General features: G+C 40.0%; 3 protein-coding genes across 4 annotated transcripts in view; all 3 read right to left on the reverse strand.

Annotated features, from left to right (window-relative positions):
* LOC129097316 (histone-lysine N-methyltransferase 2B-like) overlaps positions 1-10,756 on the reverse strand; it is a 28,747-nt gene extending 17,991 nt beyond the window's left edge. For both annotated transcript variants that reach the window (XM_054606136.1, XM_054606135.1), the window contains exons 1-7: positions 10,372-10,756; positions 5,007-6,513; positions 4,389-4,555; positions 3,505-3,594; positions 2,528-2,684; positions 760-1,039; positions 86-147 (exon numbers count right to left, since the gene is read on the reverse strand). In XM_054606136.1, the coding sequence (XP_054462111.1) occupies positions 86-147; positions 760-1,039; positions 2,528-2,684; positions 3,505-3,594; positions 4,389-4,555; positions 5,007-6,513; positions 10,372-10,674 (2,566 nt within the window). In that variant the 5' untranslated portion in view covers positions 10,675-10,756. The remainder of the gene's footprint in view (positions 1-85; positions 148-759; positions 1,040-2,527; positions 2,685-3,504; positions 3,595-4,388; positions 4,556-5,006; positions 6,514-10,371) is intronic.
* Positions 10,757-11,744: 988 nt separating this feature from the next.
* On the reverse strand, positions 11,745-15,016 carry LOC129097168 (oocyte zinc finger protein XlCOF28-like). Its single transcript, XM_054605920.1, has 5 exons — positions 14,934-15,016; positions 14,282-14,416; positions 14,010-14,125; positions 13,005-13,148; positions 11,745-12,912 (listed from the first exon to the last, which is right to left on the reverse strand). The coding sequence occupies exons 2-5, from the start codon at positions 14,379-14,381 to the stop codon at positions 12,238-12,240; spliced, it is 1,035 nt and encodes a 344-aa protein (XP_054461895.1). The 5' UTR covers positions 14,382-14,416; positions 14,934-15,016; the 3' UTR covers positions 11,745-12,237.
* Positions 15,017-15,477: 461 nt separating this feature from the next.
* On the reverse strand, positions 15,478-21,776 carry ndufv1 (NADH:ubiquinone oxidoreductase core subunit V1). Its single transcript, XM_054605919.1, has 11 exons — positions 21,713-21,776; positions 20,175-20,284; positions 20,000-20,082; positions 19,656-19,826; positions 18,794-18,977; positions 17,534-17,723; positions 17,112-17,324; positions 16,551-16,717; positions 16,381-16,462; positions 16,131-16,276; positions 15,478-15,732 (listed from the first exon to the last, which is right to left on the reverse strand). Exons 2-11 carry the CDS (start codon positions 20,277-20,279, stop codon positions 15,655-15,657), a joined length of 1,419 nt encoding a protein of 472 aa, XP_054461894.1. The 5' UTR covers positions 20,280-20,284; positions 21,713-21,776; the 3' UTR covers positions 15,478-15,654.
* Positions 21,777-21,842: the final 66 nt, after the last annotated feature.

The raw sequence follows: 21,842 nt of genomic DNA on the forward strand, positions 1-21,842 counted from the left end.
ATTCATTTTAAAAAAAATGAGTTTGAAAAAGACACTTTCACTCTGGGATGATAACGAGAGCATCATCTAATAATTAGAGACATACGTTTCAATGGTTTGATGACGCGATCAATCTTCGCTTTCTCAATCCGATCACACTTCCGATATCTGGGGGGAGAAGAAACAGTCAAATGTTATTATACCGTTTATCAAGAGGTAAAAAGACATCGATGAACCTGCTTAACTATAAAACTCAACTTGCCTTCATTAATTGGATTGTTTAATGTGTTTTAATAGAAATAAATAAAAAAGGTTTTCATGTTTAATGTACAAAATGCTTAACCGAGAAGGTAAAGATTATTTTAAGCACCACTACTGAAACATTTCAGAATTAAATTAAGCACTCTAAACTGTCAGTCCAAAATTATTAATATTTTTTCTCAAATGCTTTCCTTCCGTCTTCTATGAGCGACCGGTTACATTGTTCAGTGTTGAGGGAATTTTTCACTTGACCAGACTTCTGCCAGCCAAATTATATTTTAAATGACAAAGTAAGAAAAATGTAGGATTTTCTTTTTTGAAGAGTTGATTTATTCATGATGCCAGCTCTTGTCTTCTTAGCCACTGCCGATAAAACATTGGCTTTAGTTTAATCAAAAGCTCACCAGTGTTGTGCGAGTAATGCCCACACAACACAGAAATCTTGCGTATTTGAATTAGCCTATTTACCAGTATGCTCCGTAATCTCACCAAACAGAATTTGTGATTAGTTTGACTTACATGCAACACTGACGCTTGGTGTTGGGCCCCCCGAATTTGGGCTTATCGCGGCAGTTGATACACTTTGCACAATCCTCCTCTATCACACAGCCTTTGCATCGTCCACAGCGCCGGGCTCGGACTCCCCCGGGCGCATACTGAGTCAGGGTCTTCTTCCTTCTGTATCTGTCGCCCTTCCCCCTCACCCTCCTCCTCCTCCGCTGGATGTGTTCCTGAGAGACAACCCACTGAGCCCTGCCCTGATCAGAGACGTCATCGTCATCGTCATCATCTGCCACATCTGCAAGCGAGAAACAGAGAGGATGGGTAAAAGAGCCACAACATGCATTTCAAGCATTATCAAAGTACACGTGATGTGGGAGAGACATCTGTGGATGCCAAAAACTTACTATTCAGGCTGCAGGAGACATTACAGGTCAAGCTGCTGTGATTGAAGGTGTAAATATAATAATGAACTGGTCTTTTGTCTTCTTTCTACGGCTACAAGTATCAACTGGCTGCCTGAAGTGTTGGAAATGTGAAAAGCCACTTTAGAGAAGTTTTAAGTGACTGGATGAACACATCGGGAGTCTCTGACAAATCCATTGTTGCCTGCTGTAAATCCCACTACCTGACGTTTTAAGAGTTGAAAACTACTAGAAATAGATTACAAACTAATTCTTTTGAAAACCTCTGGCATCCCCCAGTGGTGGTATTTTAATGCCAGCTGGCACAGAAAGAATTACTGTCATAATTTTTAATGAATAATGTAGCTGGAACAACATTGTGTAAGGATCTGTGTTTCCCAACAGAACTAGATGTGTTCATTAGGGGACAAAATTCAGGGCAGTGAGACTACTTGTCAAACGGCACTTCCTCACCTCATACTGAGTGATGCTCACTCGACCAGTGTTGGGTAAAGCTTTCCAACAGCGGTGGCTAATCTGTGTGTGACAAAAGATATTTTTGCTGGCAAATATCTTAATTACAACTACATTGAGCTAACAAAGCAGTTTTTATGTTTTGTGCTCAGCAGGTTACGTTTGCCAAAAGCTATCAAAATTGTGCTCTTTTACAAAATCTTTTTTTAATTTTGTGTTTTTATAACTGCAGAAGCTTAACTATGCCAGTTTGAAATATTTTAGCTGGTGAATGTTTTGATAACAATCCATTAGCAGAGCAGCTTTGCCAAACGAAAACTGGCAGAAATGCTAATAAAGCATTCAGGAGCAACAGGATTGAAAAAACAGATAACCTACCTGAGAGAGTGGCTATATACAGTATCAAGTTGATCTATTTATTACCATCAATCTGAATGATGTGGTAACCCTGACCATTTCAGGGTGGCAATAACACCAACTGCACCAAAGCAATAATGGATGCTGCACACCTTGCAATATGCTGTAAAATTCAGAAATTGTCTTTGAAGGGTTCAGAAACATACATTTATATTGAAGATTTTTTAAGATCTTTTTAATACCACATAGAATGCAACAGGTCCCCACTCTTTGTTCTGTGTCAGTTTCTAGACATTTCCTCGAGTTCCTTACTAGGGGAAATGAGTTTAATCCTGAATAAACCCATTCAGCATATCAAATAATAATTAGTATTTAATTTGCGTGATGTCATCACCAACCACGAGTGCACTGATGCACTTGAACCTGTGTTAGAATGCATAAAGACAGTGCAATGCAAAAATGCACAGACGTTCTCATCTTCCTCTTGTTCAGCTACAGAGATGTTCATTTCTGCATTCTGCTTAAAAACAACACATGTGGCTTCTCTGTACCTTCTGCTGCAGGAGAAAAGGTGATGCCCTCTCTTTCGTGCAGTGGCAGGGCACTGAGTCTGGGGATATCATCTGGCACCATGGCACGGGGCTGACCTAAAGCCACTGCTGCTGCCCGACACACATGTTTGATCCTCGGACCACCCAGCGGCTGATCCTGCACACAAACACAAAACAATTCTGTGAATTGTAGAAATATTTGGCAGTAAACTAATTATGGTAACATCACTTGTGACATTTATAACCACCCTCTAAAAATCTAGTCTCAAGTTACACAGTGTGGTACTAGAGCTGGGTGTTATAATCACAATATATTATATTTTATAGAGTGGTAACGTAAAGTCTGATGTAAAAACAAAACCACAATCCCTAAAAGAAAACCCCTCAAAATATTTCACATCATATTTTCTCAGTATGTGCTTGTAATTATCAGTTAACATGATGTATTTATGTATCACATGGTCAATATATGATTTCATCACGATATGATTCCATTGAAAGACGATAAATAATCTATTTGTAATTATTGCCCAGCCCTACATGATACATTGCCTATTTTTAAATGCAAAAGTAAAAATATATTTCTGAGGTGCTCTTACTCGCTTGCATCTGTTTTTATCAATTTAATTTATTCATTTTTAGGTGCTCCACAAAGAAAGCTGCACTCTTTAATCTTTTTCCTGGTATGCGGGTATACAGCAGCAGCTGATACTGGGTTCCACTGCTTTATGTTCAAAAGCAAGAGTTTTTCCTAATGCTTCAACGCTCTTACATTGTGTGTTTAACGGTTGTTTTTCATGACCGTCTGCAAACAAGCACATGCAGAGTGTTGGAGGGGATCCTTCTCAGCGCGTCATAAATGATCAAGGTAGGAACAAACCACAAACGATTACAACAACTCCAGTGGACTGATGCTGCTTGATTCAAACGCTGAAAAGAAAACGAACAAATGCTCATTATTTAAGTTGAAGTATTACCTGAGGACTGATATCTTTGGGAGATACGCCAACTCTCCTCCTCCTCCTCCTTCTTACACCCACTGGCACTCCTGACTCTCTGGAGACCAACTATCGGACCAGACGAGGAAGAAAAACAAGGTTTTATGTAAAAGATGCTACAACACCATTATGTTACTGCACCCACTGTAATAAATAGCCATGCTATTTACAATCTGATTGGAAAGTTCAGAGTTAAATAAGATGACAAAACAATGTTACATGTACAATTCTATTTTCATTTGCTTTGTGAATGTAGTTAGTCATTACCATGAGGGATTCACTGATGCTGATAGGGGCCGGTACTGACTCAAATAGCTGGATCGGGTATCTTTGACTATGGGCCAATCTATTCAATTAAATGCCTATGTTTATATACTTTATAGATTATATATTGGAATTTGAAACCCTGTTTCAGTTTTGATCAATTTGTTTGTTTGAATACTGGTATCAGATTGGTACTCTGTATTGGCCGTTACCAAAAACCCACTTATCGCTATCGGCACTGAAAAAGTTAGATTGGTGCATCCCTAATTACCAGCATGTATCTGGTGGTAACCAGGTGGTTACCATTGGTAAACCGGCTGGTTCCCTAGATAAGGATTATTTCCCCAGAGTCTCAGACATCTTTAAATTACTTGTTTTGTCTGATCAACAGTCCAAAACAAAACATATTCAGCTCTAAATTATATGAAACAGAGAGCTGCAACAAATTCTCATATTGAGAGCCTGGATCGGGAAATGTCATTGAGTTATCATTTTAGCCATAGAGTTTATAGTGATTATATAACTATGTGTAGACATATGTACCTGGCTGAGGAACATTATTCTATGTCTTCTTTAAAAAAAAAAAATTGGATTCTTACCTGTGACAACTTGAGCTGCTTCTGCTGATCAATCTTGATGAGCTGGACTTTGGCTTTCTTCAGCAGGTGGAGCATCGTCTTATTAGCTCCACTGAGACCAATTCTATGGCTGGGCCCGCTGACTTCAAATGCCTCATGACAGTCTGCAGTCACGCCTCCTGCTTCATCTGTAGCACACGGTGTGAATAGTTTGTGAAATAGTGTGAAGTACAATCAAACGCTCTGTAGTTTTAAGACCATCTATTGAAAACAGACCGATATACTAAATAGTGAAATAAACATTTCAGTTAAATAAATGATCTCTTTGAAATTTTCAACACATTCAACATTTTAAAAGGGTGTCTATGTCTAGAGTTTTGTTACATTCTCGAATAAGTATTTCTTGTCTTTATCCAATTTGACCGGTCAAAAGTATGAAGCTACAACATCTTAAAAATTGCTTAAATAAAGAAATCAACCACAGGCTTATGTCTCTGCTGACTATTTTTTCTCAATTGAACATAAACAATTGAACAACTCTCTTGCGTAGTCCCATTGATATCAAAAACATCTCACTAGCGCATCTGTCAAAACAAGATCTTCATAAATAATAACAAAAAAAGAAGAAACAATTCTTACTATTGTTGCCTGCTTCTCCGAACGGCAAATGTGAGATTGCTTTCACATCAGCGTTCACCGACACGGCTAGTTTCCTCACAACACCAGGAGAGTTCATCTCCTCCATTGTGATCTTTGACCTCCGTCTCTTCCGGACATAAGAGGTCAACCCGTCGCCAGGATGTGTATGATCCTCGCCTGTGTTGGAGTGGCCCTTCTTCTTCTCTGCCAGTTTCAGGGTTAGTTTCTTGAGGTTCTTGTAGATCTCTAGGTGGCTCGTTCCGGGCCTGGGCTTTGATGAGAACTTCGTCACTTCAGATGGGCTGTCAGCCTCCGATATTGATTCACTGTCCGACTGCAGCGGGCTGCTATCATCGCTTGACTCATGACATGATCGACTTGGTTTTCCGTCCTCTCTCTGTTGACTTTTCAGCCATGTTGACAGAGGCCCCTTTGGAAAGGAAATCATTTCCTCGTCCAAGAACCTCTTTGGAGTTTTAATAACGCGCGATGACCGCGCGCTCATTACAGGAGTGGATGAGTTATTTGAGTCCTTCTGGACTTGTTTAGGAAACAAGCTCAGTTCACCCTCAGAAGGAGTGATATTCTGACTTTGCTGCTGCTGCTGCTGCTGCTGCTGCTGCTGCTGCTGCTCGTTCCCGTCCAGCGTTGGTGTGGCCGGAATGGGCTCCGGCACATAAGCGTAAAAAGCACGCCTAGTGCGTTTACGGCCCATTTTTGGACTTTTAAATTCTGGATCATGTTTTGGTTGCCTTCGCTTTTGCCCAAACAAAGCTCTGCGTCTTCGGTGTGTCCTTTTTTCAGAGGAATCTGTGGCTTTGCAATCAAGGGGCATCGCTGCCTCGTCTCCACTCTGGGCACCGGCCTCGGCTCCAGCCTCTGGAGAGGCACCCATACCCCTATGTAGTCTCTTCCTCTGCCGTTTGTGAAAGGACGTATATGAGAAAGCGACTGCTTGAGATGTGCGTCTGTTGTGGCCAATTCGAAACCCCCTCATGCCTCTCACGGGTCTCCGTGGCTGGGATTGGTCTGTGTCCGAGTCCTCTGACACCTCGCCTGGTTCTCTGACCTCAGAAGCTTGCTTAGTGCCACCAGTTGAGGTAGCGGCTGTTTGGTTTCGCCTCCTGCCTGAGTGAGCTGATTTTCTTGCTTTCCTGAAAAAGTCAGCTGATCTTGTACTGATCTGTGCACCGGAGGCCTGCTCGCCTGCATGTTTGGCTTTTGCAGTGAGAGCTACCTGCTTGCCCTGCAGTTTAATAATCACCTTGGGTATTTCTTTGTCTTTTTCCAGGCTCTCTTTGACATCCTGTTCTTCTTTAGGAACCCTTGGTACAATTTTCCCAATAAGATTTGGTTTTGGGGCCCTGGTTATAATATTTCCAATGAGAGGCTTTGCTGCCAAAGAACAGCCTGAAGCTTGGGGAGGCTTTGCTTGGCCGAGTAACGACGACTGAGGATCTTTCTGTGGACCAGCTGTTGAGGTCCCAAATCCAGTGAAAACATCCTCCTGGAGAAAAACACAGAAAAAATACAACCCTTGAATGGAAAAAATATATTTGGACATGTTGAAATGAAGACAGGACAAGTGTGCTGAACACCTAGCAATGCAGATAAGAAACAAACACAGTCAAAGCTGACAGTTATGAAAGGACTTCTATATGAAAATGGAAATTAACACAAATGAATTATAAACATCGTTCTTATATAGAGTGTAGATCTGAAAGAAGTAATGAACAGGATGAAACAATTCCTACTTTGTCAGCATAGTTTTGTGATTCACTCAATGATAAAGATTGGGTTTAGCAGGTGCTCTGCTTTCTGTTTGTGTGTTGGGGAGAATCTGGGTCCCAAGGATGTCACCTTCTTGCTATCATAATAACTTGTTGAAGCACAATGCAAGTTTAAGCAGGCTTTATTCAACTCTCTGATGGAATTTCCCTTAAATTCTTTATTGAAAAAAATGCTTTATATGCTGTAAAAAAAAATAAAAAAATTCAATAAAGATTTTTAGAGACATTCATTCATAAATCAATCGCTTTATGACCTTGCCCCTTTCCATTTGAACAATTTCTACTTGTTAAAAGTATTTTCACCCTGGATCCTATTTGCCATGTTTTTGGGTCTAAGTGAATAACTAGTGGGAACAACAATTATTGAAATTGGGGCAGTGTTGGAGGGAACAATGCAGAAGCATAACAGGCTGCAATGTGATCGTTGGGGGCATTTCCATACAGTCAATGTACGTCCACGAAAAGGGCTTCATTATGCCATTCACTGGCTAAGCTTTATTATTATTATTATTATTATTATTATTATTATTATTATTATTATTATTATAAGCATCTGACAACATTACGGAAAGAGCCCTACTGAGAAATAAAACATTCTGTTAGTTATTGTGTCGAACCAATTCTCACTGAAGGAGAGGTTTTGCGAAAGGCGACATGTTTGGAGAGAGGAGTGCTGCCACGAAGAGCTTGTTCAGTGTCATCTAAAAGATATTTCATGTCATGGCTGAATATTTAACTGGCAATGTTAGAACTTGGTTTGATTAACCAGAATAACCAACCATTCAGGAGTTAGGGCCCCTCAACATAACAAATGGGGAAACTGAAGAAATATTTGAGGTCAAACAGAAAATCAAAGACATTAAAGATTCATGTGTTGGTCTGACCGACCTACCAGATACTAAGAGGCCCCCTGATGCTAGTGTCTACCCAATCACACATAAAAAATGAAAAAAATAAAATATGTGTTCACGTGTGTTTTGCAAAAAATAAAAAAAATAAAAATCACCTAATTTGCATTTTTATATATTTGGGGCTACAAAATATTTAAATTGTAACTAACCTTGTTGCATAGCTTTACAATAATCACTGAACCATATTTTTGTGTTTACTTTTTAAGAAGATAATGTCTTTAGGCGGGGTGATCGTCCAATATGAGTCGACTTTAAGACCCCCTGTATACTAAATGTTTGGTCATTCTGGTTAATTATAGCACGCTCTAACACACTTTTGTAACGGTTAAAATGTAGGAAAAAAGTTAAAATCTAAAAAGGGGCTGGTCAGAAGGTGATTGATTTTGGATGGAATGACGCTTTGGTACTTTCTCACCCACTTCTGAGTCATACTTTGATTATCAGGCCTGCTGAAAATACAGTTCAGCATCAGCACTGCTCTAACCCTTACTCCAGAGTTGCATCATAACAGTGCTGAGGCACCAAGTTAAGCAGATTTTGAATTCAATTTGTGAGTCAACTGCAAGAAATAACTCACCAATTTCTCTACCTGACACCACCTTGGCACATGTCTAACTGTAAGTGAGATATGCAACAATATTTTCTGTGTTTTTTGAGTGTAGTCCTCAAGCAAAAATAAAGCAGATTATTAGAAATACATTCAAACACCATTGCTGCAAAAGTTTGAATAGATCCCATGGAGCACAGTCAGCTTCATGCATCCTCTCATCAGGCACCTGTCTACCTCAGATGCAAAGATTGTACGCTACAGCAAATCAAAAGCATGCTGCAACTTCACTTCCAATTACTCACATCCATCTTCATATGCAGAAACAAAACTACATAAATCTGTCAGAGATGGAACCCCTCTATATGGTATCTTTCCCAAATAACTGCAGAGCACCTGAGTATGTGGCAATACGTTACGTGTGGTACTCCAGTTGATCAGCACCCACAAGCTTTGAGCCATGTGACTCTGTTACAGTCCACTCTAAAGGGATTGCGTCAGCGAAGTCCAACTGATGTCAGACACTAAAGCCCCTGCTCTGGCGATTAAAAATTAGATTAGATTTGATTTTGCAATATATCATTATCACCATCTTGTCTGGATGGAGCTACAAAGAGACCAACTTGGAAGTGATTCTAACACACTGGCTTTTTTGAAGAAACACTGAAAATAAGAACACAGTGGGGTAGATTCAAGTCATCTCTGATCAGTTTAGATTGAATACAGTCAGGTTTCATTATGAATGACTTTAGCTCTTACCAGTAGAAAGCAAGGCTGTGCGCAGAGCATCTATAACCTTTGGTCAAGCAAACCTCTCACAATAAATGGGAAAGAAAAACAAAATAGTTCAAAGAATACCATTTTAAGTTTTTGTCTGCATTTTAGAGCAGATACAGAGATAGAAGATCAGTTGTAGTGTAACAACATTTTACACTTACTCAGACGTGATAACGGAAAACTAAGAAGCAAGATAAAACATAGGAACAACCTCAAAAAAAAGAGAAGAAAAATACAAAATTCCTACAAGAGCAGCAATCCCAACACCAATTAAAACAGACAGTTCATAAGTACAAGACACAAATTCAGTGACTGTTAGCTAGATGACTGCAGACATGATTGTCTTTTATCCATGTATGTGTCAAACTAAATTTGAAATGTTTAACAGTTGCTATATGACAATCAACAAGACTAGATTCCAGCAGGTGGAATGTCACTTTGCAAAACTCATAATTTGGGACAAAGCCTATGCAAGCAACACAAATGTGCTCCTGCTAGAGCATGCAGACAACCCTGAACCCTCTTTAACATAAATTCTACCTATAAATCCAAGTCAAAAGTTGGGAAAGCTTTGATACCTCGTTTACTTCACCTGTACACAAATCTCAATAATACTGCACAATGGGAGTGATACATGTTTGTTAAAATACACTGTGCAAAATTAGGTCTCAGAAAGGCATCTTTCAGTGTGTGTGATCCAAATTCGACTTTTTGCAGAGAAACGTTTCTGTTTGCCTCTGACTTGCATCACACGTTCAAAACACAGAGCAATCAGCTGACCGCTCCAACGTGGAGAGAGAGATCCCCACTTCAGCAGCAGCGACGTTTTCACTACGACGGGATTATCAAAGAGTGTATGTCAGCGCAGTGTGGGAAGTTCACCTCAACACAAGTGTCAGGGGATGAATACACAAAGGCACCTACTGGTTTCCACAACAAAACGCATTCACGATTCATCATCATACCGCCAAACTCTCCGCCCAATCTATTCATGCAAAGAAGTCTGCTGGACCGACGCCGATCGTTGAATGTCTCAAGCAACTTCTAAACAGAAAACTAACAATTAATATCTGAATAGTCAATAAGACGACATGTTTACCCATTTTCCAATCTGGAGGGTGGCGTTGCCCTGCAGGCAGGCGGATGGCTACAAGCCTATCTGGGTTAAGTGTTTGTAAGCTAAGTTACCGCTAACTAGCTCTACGTTAGCGTCGATACTTTCAGAAAGTAACACTACATTATTTAAAATGTCGTGCTCGTGAAAGAAATACACGGACGTACGTGTCCCATCAGGCGTATTGTTTCCCGTCTAGCTGACATGCTACAGTTAGCTTATTCACCTCCTCACTGTTGCTGGAGTCGAAGCCCGCATCTTTCTGCCTCCTGTGCTTCTCCGCCACACCGAGCAGACGCAGCAGCGACGGGTCCTCGCTCAACGCCAGGCCGATGTTGACGGGCCTCGGCCCTTCGGCAGGCAGCTCCCCGTCGTCCGAGCCCAACCTTCCGCGTTTGGTACGTTTCTCCGATCGCAACCTGCTGCGAGCCGTGCACGGCCGACCCGGGAAGCGAGCCCGGGCCGGCGTTTGGATGCTCAAGCCCGCGACGGTAGCGGGAGATGATAATCCGCCTCCCGATGCCGCCATTATTTACTACAACAACACGGACGGCAAGCTGGCAGAGTGTGACAGCAGCGATAAGTGAGGCAAGATGGACTGCGCCGATGCAAAGGCGCGAGATAGAAAGGAATCACGAGTGCATCATGGGAAAACGAACTTCTCCCCCCTCATGTGGCGACGTTAGACATGATCCGCCCTACGCCGCCTCTGATTGGCTAACACTGATACACTTCACCTTACCCCAACCAATCGCTCTTCTCATGCCTAAAAGTAACCAAGCCAAACAACAAGTGCTAGCCAATCAGAAGCATAGTAGGGCGGGCCATGCCTTCGCCGTATCAGCATCAAGTTCGAGGACGACGCCTGTTCGGCAGACTGGGAGAATTCGCTTGTGATGACCAGTTTTCTTAATGAGGTGTAGGGTTAAACGTTGTCTTTTTTGCATGAGTTGCTGAATTATAATATGACCAGTGGTGTAAGAAGTATTCAGATCACTTGTAAAAGCAGCAATATCTTAAGCTACTACATTACTAGTCCTGCATAAAAGAGCAAAGAAGCAGTTAATGTTATATTATATGAACAGATTTAGGTTTTGTATGTGAATCTTAAATAGCAAAGTAAATACAATAACTTTGAGTAAATTAGACAATATAAAGCTTCACATAATGGAAATGCTCAAATAAAGTAGTACCTCAAAATTGTACTGTAGTACAGTATTTGTGTAAATGTACTTTACACCACTGGGTACTACAGACAATGATCACTTACAATCAATATTTTGTTTTGAATACATGCAATAAAACTAGACACATTTTGACAATATTTTGCATGATCAAAGTAAAAATATATTCAGCTTCAGACTTTTTTGTGCATTATAGAAGCAAAAAATGTACCTTAGCGTTTAAAGGTTAAATTTAGTCTTATTTGTCATGTAATCAAGAATTTGCAGGTTGGCATCCATACATTATACCAATGTCAAAGTCTGAATCTATAGTATTTTTACTATTTAGAGGACAAAACACACACTCACACAAATTGAAGGCCAAAGACACCACAGAAACATAAGTATTGTTTAATGCAACAATTATTTACTTTTTGAGAGAAAAAAAATAAAACCTGCAGGTAACATTACTGAAGTCCCTTATTACAGAATCATATACACGGGCCACTTTTCAGATTGGGGATTTTATGATTTTTAGGACCTGTGGTTATCTTGAAAATACAAAACATTCCAACATTTGAAGGGATATTAGCTAGCTAGTCTACATGAATAAAAAAACATTCAAGGTACAATAGAGGTAATATGGCAACAAGGGCCTTGTGACTTGAGCTTATAGTGGAAATAAATCATATTAATGTATACATCTGTACAGAGTTTTATTCGCAAGTGAAGGATGTCTTCCTTAAAGCAATTGAAAAACAGCATTCCAGAAACAACTTCCATTAGTCATGTGTTGCATAACCTTGCTTCAAAAACTCTCACCCTAAAATATTCACATAAAAATCTTCTACCTATACTAGACAGACTATAGTACAAAACACAACATAAGTGAATTATTTAGGATGAAGTTACAGTCTTTTCCACATATATTATCTTGTTTCTGTTGCCTCCTCTCCTTCAGTGTGGGTGTTCTGGTGGATCTTAAGGGTGCTCTCTCGTTCAAAGCTCTTTTCACAGATGGGGCAGGTGTATCCATCATGGTGATCCCTGGCCATGTGTGCTTTGAGCTGCTCAGGCCGTGCGTAGCTCTCATCACACTCTGTACATGTGTGAGCATTGTGAGGGGGGGGGCCATGTGCCTCCCTTTTGTGTGCCCGCAGGGCTGCAACAGAAGGGAATATGAGGTCACAGTTTGCTTCGGAACAAGGGATCTTGAGCTCCGGTTGCAGCTCACTGGAGGGGCAACCGTCTGTTGTAGAGTCATTGTATCCTTCTTCGTCTTCTTGTTTGATCTTCTTGCTCTCAACCATCCCTCCTTGAGCCGCGTTCTTGGGTTTACGGCCACGTTTTTTGCCTTGCGGCTTAACGTCACAGTTTTTATCATTGGCAAATTTTTCCTGGTGCTCCAGAAGCTCTTCTTCTGTCTTAAAACTGCGACTACATTTGCAGCACTGGTAGGTGTTGATGTCATCAGCCACTATGGGGCGCTGGGGGTGCACTGCAATGCGATGGTTGCGGAGGCGTGAAGGGCTTGGGAACAAGGCGCCACAGTCCCTGCAGGGACACCGTCGTTCAATGCACTCATGTCGTCTGTGTTTGTTCAGCTGCAAGACATTAAACATACATCATACACAATAAGCAATTACATTATCAGTTCCCCAAGCACAATAAAACATGTAGCCTGCTGGGCACTCACCTCAGTGAAGGTAAAGAAGTTTTTCTGGCAGTAAGCACAAAGGAAAGGCTTCTCCTCAGTGCTGTGGGTGGCCTGGTGCTGGCTTAGCTCCTCAGAGTAGGAGAAGCTCTTGTCACACTTATAGCAAGTGAAGACTGTATCAGTCTGCAAAATGATGAGCAGGAAATTGGTTAAAAATATGAAAATCTAAATAAAGGCATTATACACAGATTGTTGAAAGAATGATGAAAGATGTTTACAAAAGGCATTTGAAGAAAATCTTTCTTAAAGTTCAATTACATCTTCACTTTGATCGGGAATTATATAATGTATAAAAAGACTAGATTTTGCAGGAAATGTACATCTTTATCAGAGCCTGACTGATACTTCAGCCCAGCCAATATTTGCATATCACAGCTCTGTTGATATCAGCGACACAGAAGATTTGTGTTAGGGAGTACTGGCAAATTTTTCACCTGTAAAATGTTCCATACTGTACATATCATGGTAATAATTCTATAATAATTCTGAAGGGATACAAAATGTTTTATGTTTATGACAAATATCGGCTCATATATTGATACCGGCCACATTAACCCGTATCGGTCAGCTCTAATCTATACAGCATCTCACTTCATACCGCAGCAACAATTCACAAAATAAAAAATCACTTGAGCTTAAACAATTTGTTGATGATTTCATTAGTAGATCTACAGATAATTAACAATAAGTTGCTTAGGATTTATATGAGACTATACTAAAAGTTATTTGGATTTTTGGACTGTTGGTTGGACCAAACAAGCTATTGATTACATTAAACCGCTTTATGAGAAATTGTAAAAGGGCATTCTCCCTATTGTCTCGTACTTTATAGGTCAAACAATAAATGGACAAACCAATCTGCAGATTAATCGATAATGATAACAATGACAGCAGTAACATTGAACCGTGTTCCACATGAATTGAGTTTGTACCACTACTTGAATCCTAACCTTTCATTTGTATCTACAGTCTGCTTTTCCCTACCTGCTGCAGGTGCTGTTTGTACTGGTCCCGATGACTCTTCCTCATGTGTCTCTCCTTGGCTTTGGAGTTACAGAAGGTGATGAAGCACTGAAAACATTGCAGACTCTCGTGCTGATCTGCATCACAATGAGATGACACGTTGTTTTATGATCAGTTACAACGTAACAGCAATATACAACTGCATGCTATGCTGCGATTGCTGTCAAATGAGACAGGAATTTGATTAGCATCATCACATCGTGCATGAACTATGCATGTATATCTTAGCTTACAGGACTGTAGAGGGGCGACCACGGGCTCAGACTTGATCTCCGCTGAGGTGGATCTCTTCTCATTCCCAACAATGACTTGCTCTATCTTCATCATTTCCATGCTGATGCTTTCAGGCACTAATTGGCCACATGGAGCTGTAACGTTGAAACACACTGTAAACTTCATGCATTTTCAATGTTTTGTTTGCGGGCAGACATAAGGCGACTTCATCAGATGACTGCAGTGGCAACGTGAGGCTAGCGTGAAATTAACCCGCGTAAGAGGCATCAGGATGTTGCAGATAAAATATTCAGTGGGAAAATTGTAAACATTGTAAAATGTCTAAAATAAATGCATGTCTAACGAGAGGCTGATTGTCTTTTCACGTTGGGCACACTAGTTATTAAATAAAGACAAAACACAAAATATAACGTTAGGCCGGAGCTAGTTAGTTGACAGCAAACTGGAGGCAACGACACTGATGGTCTCGCACACCTACAACTGAAAACGAGAGGATTGTGTCTATGTATTTCAACAGTAGTTTAAATCGTGGTGCCTTGTGCTTACGTTCGTGTTATACTGTTGTTCTTTAAATCTGCACATATATGAGAAATCGTGATTAATTTAGACTTAAGTCTTTGTAAACAATTCAAAAAGGCATCCATTTCTTACCGTACGAAACGTCCGCCGAAATGAAGCCGCATTGAGTATTCTGCCCACATCACGTGATATGAGAAGGGCTGCCGATCAAGGAGATATCGCGAGATTATGGAACTGCGGATTTATCACAGCAGTGCCTTTTTAACATTACTGTCCCTCAGGGCACAAACATTTTATGTTTTTAAGGTAACAGGCCCAGGACCGTTTCATTTTTTAATTTAAATATTCCTTTATAATTGTATTTTTTTTAAAATAATAAGTGGTGGACCCTGACTGTGTTAAACCTTCTGCTTATTAATGTTTATTGTACATTGTTAAATCCCCAAACATTGATAATTTATTTGTAAAACATTTACAGTATAGCTGCTGTGCTTCAGTCTTTGGTGGTTTAATAACCTTTGATTTTAACAATTCTATCATACTAAAACAATTTTTTGGTAAAAAATATGAACACAATTATTATTGCAGGTTGTATCTTTCCACAATGTTCTAGATTTAAAACACTTAAAAAAAGATTTGATTAAAACTACAAAAACAAAACAAAAGTCTAGTTTAGTTAGGATACATATAATTTTATTGGTTACCATCAGACAAGGCGGACACATCAATGTAAAACTTGATGATGAGGTGGTAAGACGGCACATATTCGCTTTAAATAATTTGTCAATGAAACAAGCACATGGTTGAGGGTAAAAGAGGCAGAAGAATGAGTTCAAGGAGATGGATGATCCATTTAGGCCCTGGCCTGCTGCTTCTGCTGGTGCTCGGCAATTCTGCTTTCCATCACAGGCCTGAAGTGCCTGATCAATCCCTGATAACACAGAAAATGGTACATTAGTAAGGCAGAAGAATAACAGAGACTGTACATCAATCAGTATGTCAGTGTATTTTTACAAAAAACTGCAAAGTGGTAATTCCTAGAAGTGGTGAAGGTTTAATGTTCAAATAAAACAGTGGTTTACTCTTTATAGCTTTTATGAAACTTATCATATTCAGTTTGTGTAACTCTGCTGAAGAGCTGTTTATTGAATTCTGTAGTAATCTTTGTCCACCCTCAATCAGAATTTCGAAAATTGGAAGTTTTTGTCAATGTAATGCAAAACACTACTATACAACAGCACCACAAACTGCAACGTGCAAAATATTAACGCATACATTTCTCAGTCTCCCATTCATTTTTGGAATGATCCTGTTTGTCCATGTGTTTACCTGCACTGGCCATGCCGCACCATCTCCCAGGGCACAGATAGTGTGTCCCTCAATCTGCTTACTGAGCTCCCAAATCATGTCGATCTCTGATGGCCGTGCATCACCCTTCACAAAACGCCACATCATGTTATTCATCCAGTCCACTCCTACAGGAACAGATGAAACAGAAATTTAGCAAACATTTTTAGAGGTATTATGAGACACTGAAAATCCCAATCAGTGCAGAAAATGATATTGAAGTAGCTCTTACCTTCTCTGCAGGGTGTGCACTGGCCACAGCTCTCATGCTTGTAGAATTCAATCAGGCGGGCGATGGCTCTGATGATGTCAGTCTGCAAAAAAGAATGCATCCACCAATGTAACAGATGTTTGACGATTACTTAATGCATGATGAATTATGGAGCAGAGGTGGCAACTTACAGATTTGTCCATGACGATAATTGCAGCTGTGCCCAGGCCAGTCTGAGCCTGGAGGAGACCGTCGAAGTCCATCATCACCTCTTCACATACCTTCTTGGGAATAAGCGGCGTTGAGGAGCCACCGGGGATTACAGCCAGCAGGTTATCCCAACCACCACGCACGCCACCTACCAGACGGTGTTCGTTTCAATGAAGTAAAAAACAACAACAACTGCATTTACTTAGGGCGTGCTTATGTTAAGCCATCTTAATCTTTTCGGTCTGTGGCCCCCTCAGGGCAGATAAACAAATCATGCATTTAGGTTTTTTTTGGAATTCCACCAGTTTCACTTAATTATTTACAGGAGGGCTTTAATAATTCACCAGAAAAAGGAATTGTCTTCTACTCTGTTTTTTAACAAACCCTCTGACTCATGTTATAAAAATGATTACCAACAGCTCACTCTACACCCAAGTTTCCGACCCAATTCGTTAAAATGAACTTAAAAACATTGTCTCAATGATATGAGTCAAGTGGGCTCATTGGATACACTTTGTGACACATTCTTGGCATCATAGTACCTGCGTGCCTCTCAATGAGGTCTTTCAGAGGGACAGACATCTCCTCCTCCACAGTGCAGGGGTGGTTAACGTGTCCAGAGATGTTAAAAAGCTTTGTGCCGGAGTTTCTCTCTCTGCCAAAGCCCAGAAACCAGGAGCCGCCACGACGACAGATGGTGGGTGCCACGGCTACAGTCTCCACATTGGCAACAGTTGTCGGGCAACCAAACACACCTTTAAGATAGCAGCAGAAATAAGAAAATATATTTTAGTGCCACTTTAATTTGGCAGTCGTTCACTGTGTTCAGTTCATAATAACTAGTTGAAGGAAATTTTGTCAATGTTAGAATGCACTGTGGGATACAAGCTAATAACTAATACGATCAATATTTTCCCATGTTTTATACCACCCTCGTAAACCCTATCCGTGCACCGTAACTCACCCACATCAGCAGGAAATGGGGGCTTCAGGCGGGGCTTTCCCTGCTTTCCCTCCAGGGACTCGATAAGAGCAGTCTCCTCTCCGCAGATGTACGCTCCAGCACCACGCATAACAAACACATCAAAGTCATAACCGGTGCCGCAGGCGTCCCTTCCAATGAGCCCTGCAGCATAGGCCTCGTTGATAGCCACCTGAGAGCAGATATAGAAAAAAATTGCTTTAACAGGATGAATTACTACATAGTCTTGTACAAATACACTGGGTTTTCTATAAATTTCCTATTACAGTCATGAGCACTTGACCTACACTATGTCCAAATAAACCCTATTAAGAAAACACTGCAATGCACTACAATGCAATAGTGTAAACAGCATTTTGGTTAACATGTCATAGTTGTATAACTCATAATAAAATCAAGATCATGTGTATTTGGGCATCATACTTCCTTCTTGAAATTAACGGTACGTGAAAAAGATGTCAAATGCAGCTGAACGCTAAAAAAAACAAAACACAACTGGTTTGCAGACCTCTGAGCTTCTATTATTTTGTTAAACACAAGATATGTGCAGTAATAGTATTTACTTTGGTTCCAAGAGCAATTTCATCTGCATATGCATATTCATGACTATCAAGGATTCAGCAGTATTATGTGAGAATGATTTGAGGCACACATGTGCACAAAGGTGGTTGGGTGTTGTTTTTGGATTATATCATGTCGAGAGGAATGTCAAAACTAACAGATCTATAAGCAAAATATATTAACAGATCAATCAAACACTCTTATTGGAAAAAGGTTGCTATAATGCCCTTAGAGAGACTGACCTATTATTTGAACCAAAAGTTGAACACATTCTGAACAATTTGGGAACAATTCCAATTTGTTTTTCCAGACACAAGGTATTGATCCACACATAAAAAAAAGGGTTTTCTCCTTTATGGTTTGTAGTAATTGCTGTTCTGCATCCATCTGTGGGTTGGGTGTATTTCATAAGCATTGTTTGAATTTCACTACAAATGATTACAAAAATGTAATAGTATGGGGTTAAATGTTTGAGGGTTGTATTCCAAAGAAACTACTGAGTCATAAGCTAGTATTTACTGAATTTACAGTGAATTGTGTGAATGTTACTGGCACGTTATTTTTTGAAACTACTGGAATGTTTGTTATTTCCTATTTACATAAATTGATGTGGAACATCCTTGAGACAATGTACAATCATTCAATAGTTTATATATCAGGTATCATTGTGTTCATAACCACCTGCAGGTTGGACGACTCATTGTAGAACTCTCCTCTGATATAGATGTAAGCAGCACGCGCCCCCATGGCCATCCCAGCCACCAGGCAGCCCTCCACCAGCTTGTGTGGGTCATTCCGCATGATCTCCCTGTCCTTACAGGTGCCAGGTTCTCCCTCGTCTGCGTTCACCACCAGATACTTTGGCCTAAAGCAAGACATTAGAACTGGGTTAAATAGGTAAGGCAAACTTAATTTTGTCCCAGAACAGCCACTGTGGTGAATGTGTCCAAACAGTCTGGGCAAATGTCTGGCAACAGCACGGATCCAAATATTGTTTCATTGTATCAACCTAGATTTCAAAGCTAACCTAGTAAATTTTCTCAGTTCCAACAAATGTTGAATGCAAGAGACCATTCATGTAAAGTGAAAATCAGTAAGAAATTGCATACTCAGAACTTAATGTCTCCTTCTTAATGCCAAAGGATGGAATTAATGAAAAATGAACTTGCTATCTTTTAGAAAAGATGAATAACATATCAAGCTATGGATATATAATGATTTTAAAAGAAGCTGTATTTGCCAACTGCAAGATTTGTTAACTTCTAATGAATAATCAAAACATTACTGTAAAATGAATTTTTAAGTTCAGATTCATCACTCCCAATGTGCTAAGACGATTTTACAGAATACAATTCAAAGCACCTACTGTTATTTTGATTAAACCAGTGCAAATACTAGGGGCAAATTAATAAACATGGACATTCTTCACTGTTGGTTTGGACTGTGTAATACGTTTTCATATGAATCTGGTAAAAAGAAAAACCATGAGAATATCATATTAGAATAAAAGAGCAGAAGCTTGTGTGTCTGTCTCCACTCTGACCTTCCATCGCTGGGCTTGTTCATGAAGCCCCACTTCATGCCAGTGGGGAAACCAGCTCCACCTCTCCCGCGCAGGCCAGAAACCTTGATCTCATTGAGGATCCAGTCGACTCCCTTCAAAAGGATCTCCTTAGTTTTGTACCAGTCGCCACGCTTCAATGCCCCATTCAACCTGAAGCACAAACATGAAAGGATGAGGATTACGTTCTGTTTTTTGTATTTTTTAACGTTTCAATCTGATTCAACTGCTGTGCACATTCTTTTGAATTGTGTGAGGATCAATCGAAATAATATGGATATAATGTTTTAGATTTTACAGAGCCCATAACAATAAGCTGATATTACCTCCAGTCGTGGCGGCCATAAAGGTTTGTGAAAATTCTGTCCTCATCTGCCAGAGGCCCGAATGTTGTTTTCTTAGGAGCAGTCTGAGAAATAGAGACAAACACATAATCAGTGTTAACATATTAACCATATTTTAACAATTAACATTGTTTTTTCCAAAATACAGGTCAGGTACCTGCGCTGTGCTGTTGAATCGGGTGATAGCAGTCACTCCACCTTGACTAACAGCAGCTGGAGCACGGGCCACCCCGCAGACCACTGCTCGAGAAAGGGACAGCATCCTTCCTGCACAGAGGAGAGACAAATTAAACAGAGAGTTTAAGTTACTTCCGTTTAACAAGAAATGTAGGACAATCACAGTTAGGGCTGCAAGTAATCATTATCATTGATTAATTTGCGGATTATTTTTGATAATCGTGTTTTCCCCAGAGTCCAAGGTAACATCTTGGAATGTCTTGTTTTGCACAACCAATAGTCCTAAAGCCAAAGGTATCTAGTTTACAAAATATATAAAACGAGGAAAAGAAGCAAATCCTCACATTGGAGCGGCTAGAACTAAAGAATGTTTGACAGATTTGCTTAACAAAATTAAACTTGATAACCAAAATACTTATTTTGTACCTCAGCCCTGTTTCATCAACATATGGCAAACTGTGAAGGACTGATAGTAGGCATCAAATGCCGCTGTTTATTTCTTAGTTTTGTTTAAATATTTGTTGATCCAAAAGTTCCTGATTTAAGCAAAAATATTTCTTATTTTAGGCAAAGGCAAAGTTCTTATCAATCGACAAAATTTAACAAAGACGTTTGGTCTCTTTTATTAAAATGAAAAAAGGTTTAGTATAAAAACGGTTTTCTCAAATAGGGTATGGATACTTGTGTTGTTGGGTAATGTAGCAACACTAGTCCAGAAAAACAAAACTGAAGCGTGCTAGCTGAAATTACCCCCAATGGACTCATCAACCAAAGCATCACTCAATAAGTTAAACGTTACATTCCATGGCCATATCAAATGACAATACACACACGTTTTATTACACGATTCATGCTGTCATTTGCTGTAATAACAACTTTTTGTCAAAGCTCATACCATAAAGCTACATCTAATCAACAGGCGTTGAGTGAAAGGTGATGCTCTATTTCAGCACTAGTCTCATTTTATTTCAACTCAACAAAAGTTTCTAACACTAGATTAACTTTGTTTTTTTTCTATATACATTGAAATAAACATGTGTTTGGCACTGTGATAGCTTTGCGAGTGATCTTGTGTAACGTGTGATGGGGCGTTATTATGTCAGAGGCAACGTTATTGAGAGTAGTTAGCTAACGAAGGTGAGGGCGAGTGCCAGCAATGTTATACAATCCATACAACAATCCCAGCTGTGATATTTAACATTAACACACTTAACTAGAATGGAAAAGTCCTGGATAACGTTACAACTAAACTATTGTACCTCCTTTAAAGAGCACACCTGAGCCCCATGCACACAGGGCTAACGCTAGCTGCTCCTATCCTGGTGCTAAGCTAAGTCAGCTAGCGGTTAACCTTGTAATGTCAGAATAACATCAGCGGGTTCACGACGTAGCATTCAAATAACACATTAAGAAAACATGAATAAACTCGTTTATAACAGCTGCAACGGCAGCTGCAGTCAAAGCAATTAGATGATGAACATGTTTGATTTAAGTTTGCAAACAATCAGCGCTGCTTACCTTCTCTAACGAAACGACCCGAGTTTATGAAACACAGACCGGAAGTAGAGCAGACGACCGGAAGCTGTCATCGACAACACAGCTGCACCTCTGTGGAGGCTTATTTAAAGGTTGAGGTTGCACAACATGA

Source organism: Anoplopoma fimbria, chromosome 10, assembly GCF_027596085.1.
Source record: "Anoplopoma fimbria isolate UVic2021 breed Golden Eagle Sablefish chromosome 10, Afim_UVic_2022, whole genome shotgun sequence".
Lineage (NCBI taxonomy): Eukaryota > Metazoa > Chordata > Actinopteri > Perciformes > Anoplopomatidae > Anoplopoma > Anoplopoma fimbria.

Excerpts from the sequence above, each read along its gene's own strand:
- ndufv1 (XM_054605919.1), bottom strand. The coding sequence starts at position 20,279 with ATGCTGTCCCTTTCTCGAGCAGTGGTCTGCGGGGTGGCCCGTGCTCCA. Across the intron at positions 17,325-17,533 it reads CCCATTTCCTGCTGATGTGG|GTGTGTTTGGTTGCCCGACA; the intron begins GTGAGTTACGGT and ends GCTATCTTAAAG. Across the intron at positions 16,463-16,550 it reads TTATCGTCATGGACAAATCT|ACTGACATCATCAGAGCCAT; the intron begins GTAAGTTGCCAC and ends TCTTTTTTGCAG.
- LOC129097168 (XM_054605920.1), bottom strand. The coding sequence starts at position 14,381 with ATGGAAATGATGAAGATAGAGCAAGTCATTGTTGGGAATGAGAAGAGA. Across the intron at positions 13,149-14,009 it reads ACAAACAGCACCTGCAGCAG|ACTGATACAGTCTTCACTTG; the intron begins GTAGGGAAAAGC and ends ATCATTTTGCAG. Across the intron at positions 12,913-13,004 it reads ACTTCTTTACCTTCACTGAG|CTGAACAAACACAGACGACA; the intron begins GTGAGTGCCCAG and ends AATGTCTTGCAG.